Source organism: Bombina bombina, chromosome 5 (assembly GCF_027579735.1).
Source record: "Bombina bombina isolate aBomBom1 chromosome 5, aBomBom1.pri, whole genome shotgun sequence".
NCBI lineage: Eukaryota > Metazoa > Chordata > Amphibia > Anura > Bombinatoridae > Bombina > Bombina bombina.
This window is the reverse complement of record NC_069503.1, coordinates 661,670,798-661,690,023: the sequence shown is the minus strand read 5'-3', so window position 1 is coordinate 661,690,023 and position 19,226 is coordinate 661,670,798. Positions and strand designations below refer to the sequence as shown.

At 37.5% G+C, this 19,226-nt stretch overlaps 1 protein-coding gene across 1 annotated transcript in view; it reads left to right on the top strand.

Annotated features, from left to right (window-relative positions):
* LOC128661588 (cadherin-9-like) overlaps positions 1-19,226 on the top strand; it is a 569,287-nt gene that overhangs the window by 480,675 nt on the left and 69,386 nt on the right. Inside the window, exon 6 of the mRNA XM_053715826.1 lies at positions 8,559-8,812. Within this exon, the coding sequence (XP_053571801.1) occupies positions 8,559-8,812 (254 nt within the window). The remainder of the gene's footprint in view (positions 1-8,558; positions 8,813-19,226) is intronic.

Genomic DNA, 19,226 nt, shown 5'->3' with positions numbered 1-19,226 from the left:
CTTCAATGCAACATCATATGTAGAAAAATTGTCCAAAAAGAATTTGATAGCCAAAGCTCCCTTGTCGTGAGGAATACAAGTGTATAAAGAGACCACGTCAATAGTAACGAACATATAGTCCTCCTGCCAAACTAGGCTCTCAATTTGTCTGATAACATCAGACGTGTCTCTTATATAACTCATAAGGCTCAAGACAAAAGGTTTTAAATACCCATCTATCAATTCATAAAGTGGCTCATTCAATGAGCCTATTCCTGCCACTATGGGTCTGCCAGGTGGACTGGTGGCGTGTTTGTGAACCTTCGGCAAATAATGAAATATAGCCGAAACAGGGTGCTCAGTATATAAGAAGTCAAAATTAGCCTGTTTAATAATGCCATCACTCATGGCTTGCTCCAAAATAATCTTCAATGCTGATTTAAAATAAAATACAGGATTACTTTTGAGTTTCTCATATACCGTGACATCCAAGAGTTGTCTGTAAGCTTCACTTAAATAATCTTGACGATTAAGAACCACCACCTTACCACCTTTATCAGAATTACGTATGACAGCATTATCCGTGACTTCAGCTCCGACCTGCCGACTTCCGGAACCATAACTTGACTTCTTCCTCACGGCCGCCTTTAACCCCGGACTGGGGCTGGGTCTTCTCCGTCCGCCATTACTCCCCTCCGACTCCGGATCCAAACGAACTGGGGGCCTCGAACGCCTCACAGGTCTCGAAGCAGCATCCTCCAAATCATCCTTCGTTTCAATAACAGGACCGAACAAGGGACGTAACTTATCCTCGAGCCAGGTAGGGCCCATTTTAGCAGCTTCCAACTTAAGCTGGTCGAAAATCGCATCAAACTGCGCCATCACGAATAATTCCACAACGAACAAGCACTTTCCACATAAGTTTGGTAAATAATCTGATGACAGATTCTCCCGCTCTTTCCTTAAAAGCGTAACAGCGCGTGCTAAGCCCACCCCTTTACAATCTCCAACCAATCACACACTAGGCCTAATTCCTCCTACGGTCAAGTCCCCTTCCCGTTACTTCGAACTCCCAGGGGCTCCCGGAAAGTAGAACAAACTAAATAATGAAAGTATATTGCAAAGTTGCTTTACTACATGTAGTTAAACAATTTATTTAATATCTTGAGGTGTTTAATGTCCCTTTAAATAAGATAAATTGGAAAACAGCTGTAGCAAACAAGTAGTCAATCTATTCAAAAAATGTTCATACTTGCCTGATGTTAGTTCATTGTGCAACTGAAGAAAAATTGTGTAATTACAAGCTGCTTATTGTCATTTTAAGTTACAGAGAAAGTAGGCAAAATAAATATTTTGGTTTTAATTAAACACTATGAAACATTTTAAAACCAGGTAATATTTTTTTTTGTTTAATGTCCCTTTTAAATAATGCAAACAAACAGATAATAAACCTCCAGACTACAAACATCACTCTGGACTAGTGATGTCGCGAACATAAAATTTTGGGTTCGCTAACGGCGAACGCAAACTTCCTCAAAAGTTTGCGAACCGGCGAACCGCCATAGACTTCAATATGCAGGCGAATTTTAAAACCCACAGGGACTCTTTCTGGCCACAATAGTGATGGAAAAGTTGTTTCAAGGGGACTAATACCCGGACTGTGGCATGCCCAAGGGGGATCCATGGCAAAACTCCCATGGAAAATTACATAGTTGATACAGAGTCTGGTTTTAATCCATAAAGGGCATAAATCACCTAACATTCCTAAATTGTTTGGAATAACGTGCTTTAAAATATCAGGTATGATGTTGTATCGATCATGTAGTGTATGGATTACGCCCGCTTCACAGTGCGCAGTGTAGGTGATATACCTGCCCTGACCATGCTTTGCAGACCAGGTATCAGTGGTCAGATGGACTCTTGCCCCCACACTGTTTGCCAGACATGCCATTATAGCAGACTTATATGGCTTTGGCGTTGCTTTTTGGTAATTAGAAGGCTGCTAAATGCCACTGCGCACCACACGTGTTTTATGCCCAGCAGTGAAGGGGTTAATTAGGGAGCATGTAGGCAGCTTGTAGAGTTAATTTTAGCTTAAGTGTAGTGTAGTAGACAACCCAAAGTATTGATCTAGGCCCATTTTGGTATATTTAATGCCACCATTTCACCGCCAAATGCGATCAAATAAAAAAAAATTGTTCACTTTTTCACAAACTTTAGGTTTCTCACAGAAATTATTTACAAACAACTTATGCAATTATGGCATAAATGGTTGTAAATTCTTCTCTGGGATCCCTATGTTCAGAAATAGCAGACTTATATGGCTTTGACGTTGCTTTTTGGTAATTAGAAGGCTGCTAAATGCCACTGCGCACCACACGTGTTTTATGCCCAGCAGTGAAGGGGTTAATTAGGGAGCATGTAGGCAGCTTGTAGAGTTAATTTTAGCTTAAGTGTAGTGTAGTAGACAACCCAAAGTATTGATCTAGGCCCATTTTGGTATATTTCATGCCACCATTTCACCGTCAAATGCGATCAAATTTAAAAAAAACTTAAATTTTTTCGCAATTTTAGGTTTCTCACTGAAATTATTTACAAACAGCTTGTGCAATTATGGCACAAATGGTTGTAAATGCTTCTCTGGGATCCCCTTTGTCCAGAAATAGCAGACATATATGACTTTGGCGTTGCTTTCTGGTAATTAGAAAGCTGCTAAATGCTGCTGCGCATCACACGTGTATTATGGATAGCAGTGAAGGGGTTAATTAAGTAGTTTGTAGGGAGCTTGCAGGGTTAATTTTAGCTTTAGTGTAGAGATCAGCCTCCCACCTGACACATCAGACCCCCTGATCCCTCCCAAACAGCTCCCTTCCCTCCCCCACCCCACAATTGTCCCCGCCATCTTAAGTACTGGCAGAAAGTCTGCCAGTACTAAAATAAAAGGTTTTTAATTTTTTATTTACATATGCTGTGGTGTAGCATCCCCCCTTAGCCCCCAACCTCCCTGATCCCCCCAAAAGAGCTCTCTAACCCTCCCCATCTGCCTTATTGGCGGCCATCTTGGTATTGGCAGCTGTCTGCTATTATTTCACAGTCAAAAAAGTGTTGTTTTTTTTAAATGTACACTACTGTTACACCAGATATGAGTGGTGGCACTGGGCAAGTGGGCACAGTATACGCTGTGAGCCTGACACACACGCTGGCAGGCAGGCAACTGCAATTAGATTACACAGGAAAAAAAAAAAAAGGAGACTGATGTTCTAGCCCTAAAAAGGGCTTTTTGGGGTGCAGAGATCAGATGAGTCCTTCAGGACTGTAGTGGACACTGAATACACTAGCCTAGCTATCGATTTCCCTATTAAATCAGCAGCAGCTACACTGTCCCTCCTCTCACTAAGAATGCAGCTTCCGAATGAATCTAAAATGGATGCTGTCCAGGAGGTGGGAGGGTCTGGGAGGGAGGGTCTGCTGCTGATTGACTGGAATGTGTCTTCTGACTGTGAGGTACAGGGTCAAAGTTTACTCAATGATGAGGAATAGGGGGCGGACCGAACATCGCATATGTTCGCCGTCCGCGGTGAACGCGAACATGCTATGTTCACCGGGAACTATTCGCCGGCGAACTATTCGTAACATCACTACTCTGGACATGTAGGACTGAAATTTGATTAAAAAAAACTACCTTACATACAGGTAGATTAAAGGGTTGTGCGTTCATATTTTAACGCGTTAAAATAGCAACGCAGCCATTACGAGTCTTGTCGGTATAGCTGTACCGCAAGCCTTTTAGCCTGTAACGCAACGTCAGTTCCGCAGTTGTAAAAATGAAAACATTTTCATGGGACGTCCATAGCGCAGCCATTACAAGTTTTGCGGTGAGGCTAAAAGTTTGCATTACACCCTATAACGACAAGATCCATACCGCCATCTGAGAGCAGTAATTATGAGTTTTACGCAACAAAACTGTTACATTAAACTCATAACTAAATTGTTACAAAGTACACTAACACCCATAAACTACCTATTTAAACTAGCAACCCCTAAACCTAACGCCCCCCTAACTTTATATTAAAATTACAATTTCCATATCTTAAATTAAATTAAAACTTACCCGTCAAATTAAAAAAAAATAAGTTTAAACTAACAATTAAACTAATATAACTATTAAACTAAAATTAAACTAACAACCAATTGAAGAAAACTAAAATACACATTAAAAAAATCCTAACACTACTATAAAAATTACAAAGTATCTAATTACATAAAAATAAAAAATACTAAATTACAGAAAATAACAAACACTAAATTACAAAAAATAATAAACGAAATTATCAAAAATAAAAAAGAATTACACCTAATCTAATAGCCCTATAAAAAATAAAAAGCCCACCCAAAATAAAAAAAAACCCTAGCCTACAATAAACTACCAATAGCCCTTAAAGGGGCCTTTTGTAGGTTAAACCACTCTTTTACATGTAAAAAAAAACACAAAGACCCCCCAACAGTAAACCCCACCACCCAACCTAAAACAAAAACCTAAGCTACCCATTGCCCTGAAAATGCCCTTTTACATGTAAAAAAAAAACACAAAGACCCCCCAACAGTAAACCCCACCACCCAACCTAAAACAAAAACCTAAGCTACCCATTGCCCTGAAAATTGCATTTGTATGGGCACTGCCCTTAAAAGGGCATTTAGCTCTTTTGCATTGCCCTGAAAAGGGCATTTAGCTCTTTTAAGAAAAGCCCAAACCCTAATTAAAAAAATAAACCCACCCAAAAAAGTTTAAAAAATCCTAACAATAACCCCCAAAGATCCACTTACAGTTCCTGAAGTCCAGACATCCAGACGGCGAGAGGTCTTAATCCAGGCAGCAAGGTCTTCATCCATCCAGACGGCATCTTCTATCTTCATCCAGACGGCATCTTCTAACTTCATCCCGGCGACATCTTCTATCTTCATCACGGCGGCGTGGAGCGGGTCCATCCTGAAGACATCCGGCACAGAGCATCCTTTTCATACGGTGGCCACCGTACACTGAATCTTCAATGCAAGGGAGCCATTTCAATATGGCGTCCCTTATATTTTTATATTTCTATTGGCTGATTTGATTTTGGAATAATTTTTGATAATTTTGTTTGTTATTTTTCGTAATTTAGTGTTTGTTATTTTTTGTTATTTAGTATTTTTTATTTTTGTAAGTAGATACTTTGTAATTTTTATAGTAGTAATAGGATTTTTTAATGTGTATTTTAGTTTTCTTTCGGCTAGATTACGAGTTGTGCGTTAAGGTAAAAAAGCAGCGTTAACAGGTCCTAACGCTGCTTTTTTACGCCTGCTGGTATTATGAGTCTTGCAGGTATAGGTGTACCGCACACTTTTTTGGCCTTACCGCAAAGCGACTTACGTAAAGTTCATAAACCCTTTTTTCTATGGGACTTTCATAGCGCTGGTATTATGAGTTTGTCCTGGGAGGCCAAAAAGTGAGCGGTACAACCTATCCCGTCAAGATTCGTACCGCATTTTAAAGTCAGGAGTTATGAGTTTTACACTACATAACTAAAGTGTTAAAAGTACACTGACACCCATAAACTACCAATTAACCCCTAAACCGAGGCCCTCCCGCATCACAAACACTACATTATATTTATTAACCCCTAATCTGCTGCCCCCAACATCGCCGCCACCTACCTACATTTATTAACCCCTAATCTGCTGTCCTCAATGTCGCTGCCACTATTCTAAATGTATTAACCCTTTAAACCTAAGTCTAACCCTAACACCCCCTAACTTAAATATAATTTAAATAAATCTAAATAAAATTACTATCTAAATTATTCCTATTTAAAACTAAATACTTACCTATAAAATAAACCCTAAGCTAGCTACAATATAACTAATAGTTACATTGTATCTAGCTTAGGGTTTATTTTTATTTTACAGGCAAGTTTGTATTTATTTTAACTGGGTAGAATAGTTACTAAATAGTTATTAACTATTTACTAACTACCTAGCTAAAATAAATACAAATTTACCTGTAAAATAAAACCTAACCTATGTTACAATAACACCTAACACTACAATTAAATCAATTCCCTACATTAAATACAAATAAATAAATTAAATTAAATTAGCTAAATCACAAAAAAACAACCCACTAAATTACAGAAAATAAAAAACAAATTACAAGATATTTAAAATAATTACACCTAATCTAAGAGCCCTATCAAAATAAAAAAAGCCCACCCAAAATAAAAAAAAAACTAACCTAAACTACCAATAGCCCTTAAAAGGGCCTTTTGCGGGGCATTGCCCCAAAGAAATCAGCTCTTTTACCTGTAAAAAAAAATACAAACAACCCCCCCAACAGTAAAACCCACCACCCACCCAACCAACCCCCCAAATAAAAGACTAACTCAAAAATCCTAAGCTCCCCATTGCCCTGAAAAGGGCATTTGGATGGGCATTGCCCTTAAAAGGGCATTTAGCTCTATTGCTGCCCAAAGCCCTAACCTAAAAAATAAACCCAACCAATACAACCTTAAAAAATCCTAACACTAACCCCCGAAGATTCACTTACCGGGAGAATAGGAGCAGCGGAATAGGGGTTATTGAATTTTCATAGTGGCGGCGATGTCGGGAGCGGCAGATTAGGGGTTAATAACATTATGTAGGGGTCGGTGATGTTTGGAGCGGCAGATTAGGGGTTAATAACATTATGTAGGTGTTGGCCATGTCGGGGGTGGCAGATTAGGTGATAATAACATTATGTAGGTGTCGGCCATGTCGGAGGCAGCAGATTAGGGGTGTTTAGACGTGGTTTTTTTGTTAGGGTGTTAGGTTTAAACTTAACTTTTTTTTCCCCATAGACATCAATGGGGCTGCGTTACGGAGCTTTTCATTCCACAATTGCAGGTGGTTTTTTTTCTAACACTCTCTCCCCATTCATGTCTATGAGGAAAGCGTGCACCAGCACGTCAAAGCAGCGCTTGCATTTTGTGCGGTATGGAGCTCAATGCAACCATATCGCACGCATAAGTCGGCTGTTTGAAAACTTGTAATGGCAGCGATATGGAGGGTGAAATAACGCAACTTTTGTTGCGTTCGGTAAATACCCTCTAACGCGCATAACTTGTAATCTACCTGATAGCCACAGACACATTATAATTTTATTATTTAATATACAATCAAAGGGTAGGCATCAAAAAGAGTAGTAGAGACAATTTTTGGGTGTGACTGGAGTATACATAAGGGATTATAAGAAACATAGTAACATAAATAACTCCATTATGAATATATTTTAAGTTACAATATCACTTTTTATTTTTTTGTTTGAGACATAAACCTAAGGTTTAGAATATTTGTATAATATTGTTATACTCAAGCAGGGTGTCAAAACTTCTAGCAGTGGGTATCAGACACAGTTTGGGCATTGGGCTTAATACACTCATGTATGTTTCCTTTTATTTAGAATTTAACTTTGACACTACTTATTCAAAGACTTATTATACATTTTATTACTGTATCCATTAATAAACTATTTGAGTGAATGTAAGAAATTAATCCATGGTATAATTTCAAAATTGTGCCATAGGTAAAAAATAGCTGTGATCTTAAAACTTTCCTCCTCCTTGCCCAATGTGCCTAGAAACATATGACAGCACCTCACTGACAAGGCGCATAGGATGCTGAAACTGTCAAAATGCTGTCCTACAAAAAAAAGTGTGGGAACTCACCAAGACTTCCACACCACCCCTCACAATTAATATTGTTTTATATATACACACACACACACTGTATTTATATGTCTATCTATACACTTGGGTTAATAAAAGCAAATTAAATCCAATGAAGGGTTAAATGGTTGCCTCTGGGACGGAGAATCCTCTTCTGTCACAGAGTCTCACCACTTAAGATGCAATATTTTTATTTCTGCTGAGTTGAGCTAAATAACCCCAGAGCAAGTCACACAGAAATGTAATCACAATATGTTCCACACAGTGCAGGGGATCACACAGCATAACTACTAACAGGCTTGCATTTAGTGTATTGTAGGAAATGTTACCACCCATTACTAGAGGATCTCACTATCCCTCTAACCAGAGAGAACTGCAAAAATAGTGCATGAACTCTGTTCCCATGCATTCCCGCTCAACTTGACCCCTGTTTGCAAGGTGGGATAAGAATTATATACTTCAGGAAAGTTTTCCATTGTAAAAAGTATGATTGGCTTAAAAGAGAAGCTACTCCTAAGTGGTAACTGGGCCATAGAACAAGCCACTGAGCTGTTGATCGGTACTAGAAAACTGCTTCCTTTTCTGTTTGTATTTAAAATTGTTTACCATATATTTTACTTAAATTATATATTGTAATATAATTTCCTATGAAAACTAAATTTATGTTGAAAAGATTGTAAGATTTTTTTTTACCATATAAGTTCCTTGTTGCTATTAGATATTCTGAATCTGTACATTTATCCTATGGGATAAACAAGTATATTGATAAACACATTGCTTTATTTATGCACATATTCATAAAGTTTATTTTTCATTTTCTTATATTTGGGTTTTATCTCACAGCCTCTTGATTTTGAAAGCAATGGGATGTACACTTTTGAAGTTGAAGCATCCAATATTTATTTAGACCCACGCTTTTATCATCTTGGACCATTTAAAGACACTGTTACAGTGAAAATGTTAATTGTGGATGTTGATGAGGCACCAATCTTCAGTCAGCCTTATTATGTACTCGAAGTAGATGAAGATGCTAAAGAAGGAAGTATAGTTGGTCAAGTGAGTGCTCAGGACCCTGATTCAATAAAGAGCCCAATAAAGTAAGTATTGCATTCACTTTTAAAATGAAAAACAATGTGCCAAATATTGTAATCATTCTTTCAATTGTGTTTCAAAAGTACAAGATATATACAATTTTGCAAAACCGTTGCCTGCAAAAAGTTTATGAATATAAGTACTGCTTCAGACTTGAATAAGGAGGACATTCTTCCGAAAGCTTGTCAACTTATAAATTTATAGTTAGTCCAATAAAAAGTATCATTGCTAAATGCAATACTCTTGTTATTTTGAGATATATATATATATATATATATATATATATATATATATATATATATATATATATATATATATATATATATATATATATTTAGCTATATATCTCTATCATCAATCTATCTGTCTATCTATTTGTAGGAAATAAGGGGCATGATGTCTTTTGTTGGTTGTGTTCAATTAATTTAAAAACACTTAGAGAAAACCAAGAACATAAACCTTTTGTTTCTATATAATTTATAATGAGAATTCAGCATCACTCAAAAAAACCTTGCTAAACCAAAAAAATACAATAATATCAATGTGAAAGAAGAAAAACCTGCTTGTTAAGAATTGTTGAAAGTTCAAAGTTTGACATTATTGTTAAGTTTAAAGGCAGGCGGGAATAATAAGTACACTCACAAAATTCCCAAAGGACTCAATGCTATAAGTCTTTATGTTCTTTTGTATGTGTGTTTATACAAAACATCTTTTAAAAAATATCTATTTGTTATCCTCTATAGATAAGATGGGGAATGTCAATTCTATTATACGGCAAATATTTTGTATGTTTTTAGTTGAGCACATTTTTATTTATCTAGTACAGTCTGTTAAAGGAGAACTGCTTTTAACTTCATGAAATGTATATAAAGAATATTTTCAGTAGTTATTAGTCTGGTAAGAATTCCAGCTTTATTTCTATAATTATTAGTGGACTACTAACTTTCACCTAGATTACGAGTTTTGCGTTACGGTGCGGTATGGCTTTTAACGTTGAAGAATTGGCCATTACGCTTGAATGGCCAGGATCACATATTACGAGTTGTGATGGTATAGCTATACCGCAAGCATTTTAGCTTGTTACGCAACATCCATTCCGTACTCAAAAAATTACGCTTTTATGTGGGATTTTTATAGCGCCAGAATTACAGGTTGTGCATTCAGGCTATATACCGACACAATCCATACCACCTTCTAAGAACAGTAAAACAAAAATGTTTCACAAAACTCATAACTAAAGTGTTACAAAGTACACTAACACCTATAAACTACCTATTAACCCCTAAACTGCCACCCTCCCGCATCACAAGCATTATTTAAAACGTATTAACCCCTTATCTGTCGCCCACCCACATCGCAACTATTTAATTTTTTATTAACCCCTAATCTGTCACCCACCCACATCGTCAACACTAGTTAAATATATTAATCCCTAAACCACCGCTCCCTGACATCGCCGCCACTATAATAAAGTTATTAACCCCTAATCTGCCACTCCCCAACATCGCCGACACCTAAATAAACCTATAAACTCCTAAACCACCGGCCCCCCATATCGCCAACATCATAATAAAGAATTAACACATAAACCTCCAGTATGCTGTCAGCATTTATCAATGTGCGGCGGACATGATCCGCTATATCGGATCATGTCCGTCTGCACATTAATAAATGGACCCATTTGTGTGCTTTGTTTTGTTTAGGCCCACATTTTACAAGGTTCAAATAGACAATGTTTCCAGCTAAGGGACATGTCTACAGGCATTCAGGAACAGTGAAACATTGCACAAGCAAGTGCTTGTGTATTCCCTCCCCCTCCTCGTCAAGGCTTGTCAATCATCTCAGTCAAATCCGTCTGGGATAATTTTACTCATTAGGCATTAAAAAGCTTCCTTGCAGTTGCAATCTCACATTTCAGCTTCTGCTATCTTTTCCAGCATGTGGTTAGTGTTTGTTCCTGCCATTAACATGTATAGCTGTGTTAGGTACCCAACACCTGATATATCACATTTCAAATGTGAAATGTTAGCAAATGTGAAAAAAAAAACAATAATTATAATCTCAACTGAGGAAAATCTAATACAAAACAGTTCATATTTGTAACTGTAAAATATTTTATGCCTATTTTATGTATGTTAAAGTAGTCTAGCGGCATACAACAAAAAGTGTCTTCAAGGGCTGCTTGCAGGTGTTTCACGTGTTCTGAAAGCATGGTTAATATTTTTCATCTAAAACTCAGCCCAGCATGTGGAAATCATAAAGACTCTATTGCCCCTATGAAATATGTCTTTTTGCAGTTGTATATCACTATTTCAAAGTTGACAAGGTTGTAAGTTATTTTTGTCTGTTTTTTAACTGTTTTCAAGTTAGAGGGAAGTGTATAAATCTCTATGAATTCTGCAATCTTTAAGTTGTGATCTTGTGGTTTGTTTATTGAAAGCACTTTATTTAATCTAGGCTAATTAGATAATAAAGAATAAATCTAGAATAAAGACCTGTTATGGTGAAGCTTCTTCTAAATGTAAAAGCTAAGCCTCTCATTTTTGCTGGGCTCACACCTGAATCATGAAAACAGGCTCACATAAACACGGAGCTACCACTGAAACAGCCAGCTGTCATCCAGCTAACCACCCTGATATCTGTGCTATCCTCTACCCTCACAGATCACATGATTCCAAACTGAGGCGTCCCACAGGTCACATATTGCAAAAGTATCTTAATAAGCACCGTATTGATAATAGAGATGTGTGAAAAGCCCAATAATATCACTATGCAAAAACAAGTCACAAGCTTAAAGGGACACTGAACCCACATTTTTTTCTTTCATGATTCAGATAGAGCATGCAATTTTAAGCAACTTCTAAATTACTCCTATTATCAATTTTTCTTCATTCTCTTGCTATATTTATTTGAAAAAGAAGGCATCTAAGCTTTTTTATTAGTTCAGCACTATGGACAGCACTTTTTTATTGGTGGATGAATGTATCCACCAATCAGCAAGAACAACCCAGGTTGTTCACCAAAAATGGTCCGGCATCTAAACTTACATTCTTGCATTTCAAAAAAAGATACCAAGAGAATAAAGAAAATTTGATAATAAGAGTAAATTAGAAAGTTGCTTTAAATGTCATGCTCTATCGGAATCACAAAAGAAAAAATTTGGGTTCAGTGTCCCTTTAAGTGTATCTCCATAGAGTGGGCTGTATGGACCAGAGTCCCCCATGCTCCATTATTATTATTATTATTATTATTATTATTAATATCATTTTTTTTTGTATAGCACAGCAAAATTTGAGTAATACACAAATATCCAAAAATAATTCTTGAAAAATAAATTCAATTTTTTTTCCAGTCCATAAAAGATATATAAACAAAGTAACATACACATGGAGACATTTTACATTCCTTGACTGAGAGTGATCATAAAACATATGTGTTGATATGGCGTATGGTTACAGTAAGTGGACCAAAACCAGTTATTGTTGGACATTTGTGTATTCTTCTAAATGTGTTGGACTCTAATATCAAACAAATGATTATTTAAAATCAGTAACATTAGCTTTAGTGTCTCAGTTATGCTGTATAATTATTTCTGCAAATTTATGCAAATTTTAATTATGGCTGGCTTTTCTTTTCTAAAACGTAAGCCTGCAATATTCAACACAGTGATTTATTTATCTTTTACTACACAAGTAGCAGCACTTGCTAAACCTGATACCTTTTGAAATATTAAAATTTTCAGAGTAATATGGTGCAGACCCTTTAAAAACATATATTTAGTACTAGAAAAGAGAGAAACAGTGTTCATATCTACACTGTTTAAAAGAAAGAGAATTCAGCACTCTTTTTGCAGAAAATGAAAATCATTACTTTATTTAGAATCAAGGTAAAAATGTTCTCATCACAGGTTAGAAACAATAACCCCCCACACATGTACACACAAAGTGCAAAGGCCATACAAAAAGTGAAAATAACAAAATCAAAATCATAGAATAAAAATAAAAAATGTATAAAAACAGAAGATATAGAAAGCAATGCTGAAATAACAATCATTAAGTTATATGTACAACACCCTGCTGCGCCAGATCCTGAGGAGTAGGACATGTCTGGGCAGGTTACTGAATGGGATCTATATACAAATAGTAGCACCAGTCTAGATTAATATCCAAAAGTTCTGCAAGCAAATAGCAGCAAGTTAGTATAGTCGCCAGATAAATTAGTGCTGACAAGTAGCCAGTAAATTACTGTCGGTAAGCTGTAGTGGCAGTATGAAGCAGTCAGGGTAAGAGGGACTTAGTAATACATTCCAGCAGAAGATATGGCAGCAAGAGAACAGTGGAAAAGGAGCAAGATGAAAAATGCTTCATAAAGGGATTATGTCATAAGTCTCGTGCATTCCATATCACACCGAGTATAGCTTGCCTTTCATGGCTGCTTTTAATGCTCCACTTCCACTGTAAACAGTCAACTTGCATCCACTCTTAAGAATACATGCCGCTTTAACAAGCGATCAGCATTATGATCAGAACTGCTCCTCTGATACGTTGCCAGCTTGCTGTATACTTATTCAACACCGAGTATGGCATCAGGTGCAGTTATTAAGCATTGCTTTTCACCATAATCGCCTACGTGCGTTTCACCCCAATCGCTGATGTCCATGGGGTTTCGTCAGGGTGTGATTACATTGAGTAGTCCTGCACCTTAATCGCTGATGTCCATGGGGTTTCGTCAGGGCGTGATTACATTGAGTAGTCCTGCACCTTAAATAAGCATCATTAAGCTTAGCCCTAGTTACCAGAGTTTTGCAGAATGTGTTCTGTTTCCGGTTTCTCCAAATTGCTTGTTGCCAGCAGATGCACTGACATCACACACTTATCTTATTCCACCATCTATGATTTATTTATCTCACAGCACAATCTCATTGATCTAACGGGAACAGGAATCCCATCAGATCTTCTTGGAGATGTATCCATGAACTACTCTTAATTTGAAAACTTTACAAGCTGTGCTAATAAATTTAAAGGGACACTAAACCCAAATTTTTTCTTTTGTGATTCAGATAGAGCATGCAATTTTAAGCAACTTTCTAATTTACTCACATTATCAATGTTTCTTCGTTCTCTTGTTGAGATATTAAAGTGTTGTTTTCTTGCTGTGGTAATTAACTAAGTACTAACATTGCTATGTTGCTTTTCACCTTTTTTTTTAATGAATATTATACTTGCTTGTATCAATTTAGAGGACAGTTTATGTTTAAAAAATACAACCCCCCAAGCTAATGTTACAAGAAATAAAAAATGTAACATGACAGAAAAAAATAAACAAAGATATCCAAAATAAAGAATTTAAACATAAACTAATACACCTATAAAAATAAAAAATGCCCCACAAAATAAAAAAAACCCTAATCTAATACTAAATTACCAATAGCCCTTAAAAGGGCATTGCCCTAAGTTAAACAGCTCTTTTACTTAAATTTTTTTTTACTAATTACCCCCGTAAAAACACCCGTAACAGTAAAACCCCCCACCCAAACAACCCGCCAAAATAAAAAAAACTAAAACTAAAAAAACCTAAGCTACCCATTACCCCTAAATGGCGGAGAAGGTCTTCTTCCAGGCTGCTCCATCATGATCTATCTTCCTCCAGAGCGAAGGCGGCGCAGAGCGGAGGTGTGGAGCAATCTTCCCCGATGCGCGGATCCAGGGTGGTGGTCCTCAGTGGCGGTCCTCAGTGGCAATCTTCAGCAGCAGCGATCCTCAGTGGTGTAAGGGCTCCTCTTCATCCGATCTCCGGCGTACATTAAAAATTGAATGGAAGGTACCGCATTCAATTTAGGGTACCTTGCATTCCTATTGGCTGAAATTTTGAAATCAGCCAATAGGATTAGAGCTACTAAAATCTTATTGACTGTTCAAATCAGCCAATAAGATTTCAGTAGCTCTCATCCTATTGGCTGATTTCACAATTTCAGCCAATAGGTATGCAAGGTACCCCAATAAATAAGGTATGAGACAAATGATCGCATGATGAGGAGCCTCCACGCCACTGAAGACCTCTGACGCTGAGGACCGCTGCCACTGAGGAATGCTGCTGAGAACCACCGCTGAGGACCGCCGCTGAGGATCAGTGCATCGGGGAAGCCAGGTGGATTCTTTTAGTCTAAAATAATTTAATCTGATCTGCAGAGACAGACTTGCCCCCACAAATGTGATCCAGCTAATTGGCCAGAGTGTCATTCTTATTTTTAATAATATATGATGAATTGTATATTAAATTAACTTTTGAACTACATAAAGGAGTATGTTTTATAGGGTAAATGGTGTTATATAAGTACATCCATTAGCTCACATCCCTATAAATATGGGGCTTTTTGAAAAAATGGAAAATTTTAAAATCACTTTACAACTTTACAATTTACTTCTGTTAGAAAATTTACTTATTTCTCTTGGCAGCATTCCTTAAAATTAATTTACTACTGAGCCTACTAAAGTAGGCTCAGATGTGTGTATGCATCATACCTGCCAACCGTCCTAAAATATGCAGGGTTGTCATTAGTTGGGCAGCATGGCCCTCTTCCTGCTTGCATCCTGCAGGGTCATAAGTCATCTTGTATGTATGGTCATCTTTCTGCCCGCAACATGTGGAATTTTCAAAGGGTTTGGAAATATAACCCTATTTTTGCCCTCATAGGTTGAGATGTATGGCCCTCTCCCTGCCCTCATCATGTGGGTTTCTCATGTGTTGGAAGGAATATGCCTTCTTTCTACCCACACCATATAATATTGTCATGGGTTAGGGGGTATGGCCCTCTCCCTGCCCGCATAATGTGGGTTTTGTCATTTGTTGCGAGGTATGGCCATTTTAATTTCCTCATCATGTGCAATTATCACAGGTTGGGAGGTATGGCCCTCCCCCATCATGCAGGATTCTTATGGGTGATGAGGTATGGCCCTCTTCCTGCTCTCATGATGTGGGTTTGTCATGGCTGGGGAGGTATGGCCCTCTTCATTCCCTCATCAAGTTTGATTATTACAGGTTGGGAGGTATGAAGCAGAGCCATTTCTAGAAAATCTGGCTCTCTTGGCGAAATTTCAAAATGTGAACCCCCAAATTCTAAACTGAAACCTTTTTCCTCCTGAGATTTCCATGCCTCACCATTGTTTAATTTTAAATGAGACATAAATAGACATTTACATGTAAGCTCACAGGCACCTATAGCCATCCACATACATATACACAATAGCACCCATCAACATCCACATCTACGCAATTACCATCAGACACCCACACAACCACATTCTTGGCCTCATTCATCTCTCTTTAGACACACATCACAGACAAACAGACCTTCAATTACAGAGCAAAACACTCTAAGAGTTATATCAGCAATATATTCACAAGCCCACACATCAAATGCTCATACATTCAAATCACAGGCACAGATTCGAGGTAGAAAACTAGCAGGCCCTTATTCAGAAAAACAAATTGACACACACTCACTTACAGATACCGCAGACACTATACCAATTCAATACATTATACATTCAATACACTACAGACACATTTGATACATATTTGTGGGACAGAAGCAATCACAACATAGATCCGCAAATCATATGTGTAATATAAATATATAAAGAGACACTCACACACACACACATATATCACACACATATATATATATATATATATATATATATATATATATATATATTTATATATATATATATATATATAAATATATATAATATATACTGTGTATATATATATATATATATATATATATATTTATATATATTTATATTTATTATATATATCATTTAAACTACTGTTATTTCTTTCCAATAGCTTGGAGAGTCCACAAATCCATTCAATTACTAGTGGGAATTCCACTCCTGGCCACCAAGTAGAGGCAAAGAACACCCCAGCAAAGCTTCAAGTATCCTCCCATTACCCACAATCTGCAGTCATTCTTTGCCTGTGTAACATTGTAGGTTATGTGAGAAGAAGGTGTCTGAAGAAATCAAGTTGTTAATCCTTTAATGGGTAATTTTCCCTGCAAGCAAGGTTTGGGGTTATGCTTTGTCCATGTAATTCTCTTTAGTAAGAGCAATGGTAGCTTTTAGCAGATGGAAGATGGTGAGGTGATCTTTGCGTACCTTCCAACATTTTTGCTACCCCTATATAGAAAACCAGGGTTGGTTACTCTGTTTTTTATTTAGCTACAGGTCTATGTCAGTGAGGATTCTGTCACACCTGTTTGTTGTACCTGCCCTACAACTGATCCACAGGTAAGTACTTTTACCTTCTAGGTGAGAAAGATGCAGCACTTAGGAGTTCCTTGTTTAAAAAAAAAGATACTTAGAGTTGGATCCTTATGGTTGGAGATTTATTGGGCAGCAGTTCACGGCACTGTTCTGTCATGTTTTTTGATTTTTGCTATGGGGATTTGTTTGCACAAGTTTACCTTTTATTTAGTTTGGGTAATATCTCTTTAAGAAAGTTGTTGGACGGCACCTTACTTTTGAATTTGCGATCATGTGACCGTTCAGTTACTTCCTGGGTGCTGATCAGTTTGTTTCTAGCTGGCTGTTTGGAGCCTGGATTTTCAAGGAGACAGACCGGATTTTCTAGCATTAGATAATTTTTTCCTGCCTGTCGCTTCTCTCTGATGTTTGCAACTTTTTAGTATCTGTAGTTTGAACAAAATGTATCTGCTTCTGTGGATTGGATTCTTGTTACCAGTTGGATGAGTCTCCCCAGCATGGCTGGGGTGTAGAGGTGCTGGTTTTTAATAATTATCTATGCTTAGATTTTTATTCTAATTTTTTATATATTGAAATTAGAGTATAAGTGAAATAAAGGTCTGTTTTATTTACTATGGAAGCCGATCCCAAGCTTTCTCTGTCATTTGATAAATGTCTTTATTGTGCAGATGCACAGGTTATAACTCCGGTGCAATTTTGTTCCCCTTGCCTTAATAAGGTTTTATTATCTACGGATAAGGATTCTTTATCTGAGCCTTCTTTTTCTCAGGATAATGCTGTGCAGGGGTTGTCTCAGCCTTCTGTTAACATGTCCCAGTCATTGACAGATTCACATGCAGTGCCCTGCGGTTCCTCTCAGTCAGTCTCTGGGAATGTTTGTTTGCCTAAAGATTTTACTGCGCAGTTGACGTCTGCAATTTCTGCACTAAGTGCTTAAACTAGTTCTGGTAAAGGGAAGATTAAATCTAAGAACATTTCTATGGGTTCTTATTCCGCCAAGACTGATTTGGTTAGTCTTTCTCAGTTATTTAGCGAGGATCATTCCTCTGCAGCTTCTGAGGACGAGATCTCTGATTCAGAATCTGCAGTTCCTAGTGCAATAGATTCTGAGAAGATAAATTTTAGATTTAAACTGGAGCATCTCCGTTTATTTTTTAAGGAGGTGTTAGCTACTTTGGATGACTCTAAAACTGTTGCAGTGTTTCCTAAAAAGGCTAATAAGCTGAATAGAGATTTTTATGTCAAACCTAAATCTGTGGAGGTTTTTCCTGTTCCAGATTGCATGTCTGACATTATATCTCAGGGGTGGGAGAAGCGGGGTCTTCCTTTTAACCTGTCTCCTGTGTTTAAAAGGATGTTTTCTGTGGCTTATTCAGTGCGAGATCTGTGGCACACTGTTCCTAAAGTAGAGGGCACTATATCTACCTTAGCCAAGAGAACTACTATTCCTCTTGAGGATAGTTCTCTTTTAGAGATCCTATGAATAAGAAACTGGAGGGTTATTTAAGAAAGATATTTCTTCTTCAGGGTTTGCAGTGGCAACCAGTTGCTAGTATTGCAACAGTTACTGGTGGAGCTTCTTATTGGTGTGACTCTTTGTCTGATCTAATTTCAGAGGAGACTATTATAGAGGAGATCCAGGATAGAATCAAGGCTCTAAAGCTGGCTAATACTTTTATCTGTAGCCTGCAGAGCCCTTTGGTTAAAGTCTTGTTTTTCGGATGTGACTTCTAAATCCAAGCTTCTGTCTCTACCTTTTAAGGGTAAGACTTTATTTTGTACTGGTCTGACAGAGATCATTTCCACAGTTACTGGTGGAAAGGGAGATTTATTACCACAGGATAAGAAAAATAGACCCAAGGGTCGTCAGACTTCTAATTTTCCTCGTCTTCTAAATCTGAGCAAGCCAAGACTTCTTGGAGAGCTAGTCATTCCAGGAACAAGGGTAAGCAATCCAGAAAGCCTTCCACTGAGGCTAAGTTAGCATGAAGGGGCTGCCCCCGATCCAGTTCTGGATCAGGTAGGGGGCAGGCTTTCCTTTTTTCAGCAAGCTTGGATTTGCGATGTTCCAGATCCTTGGGAAGTGGACTTAGTCTCCCAGGGATGCATGATAGGATTCAAGTCTTGTCACCCCGGGGACAGATTCCTA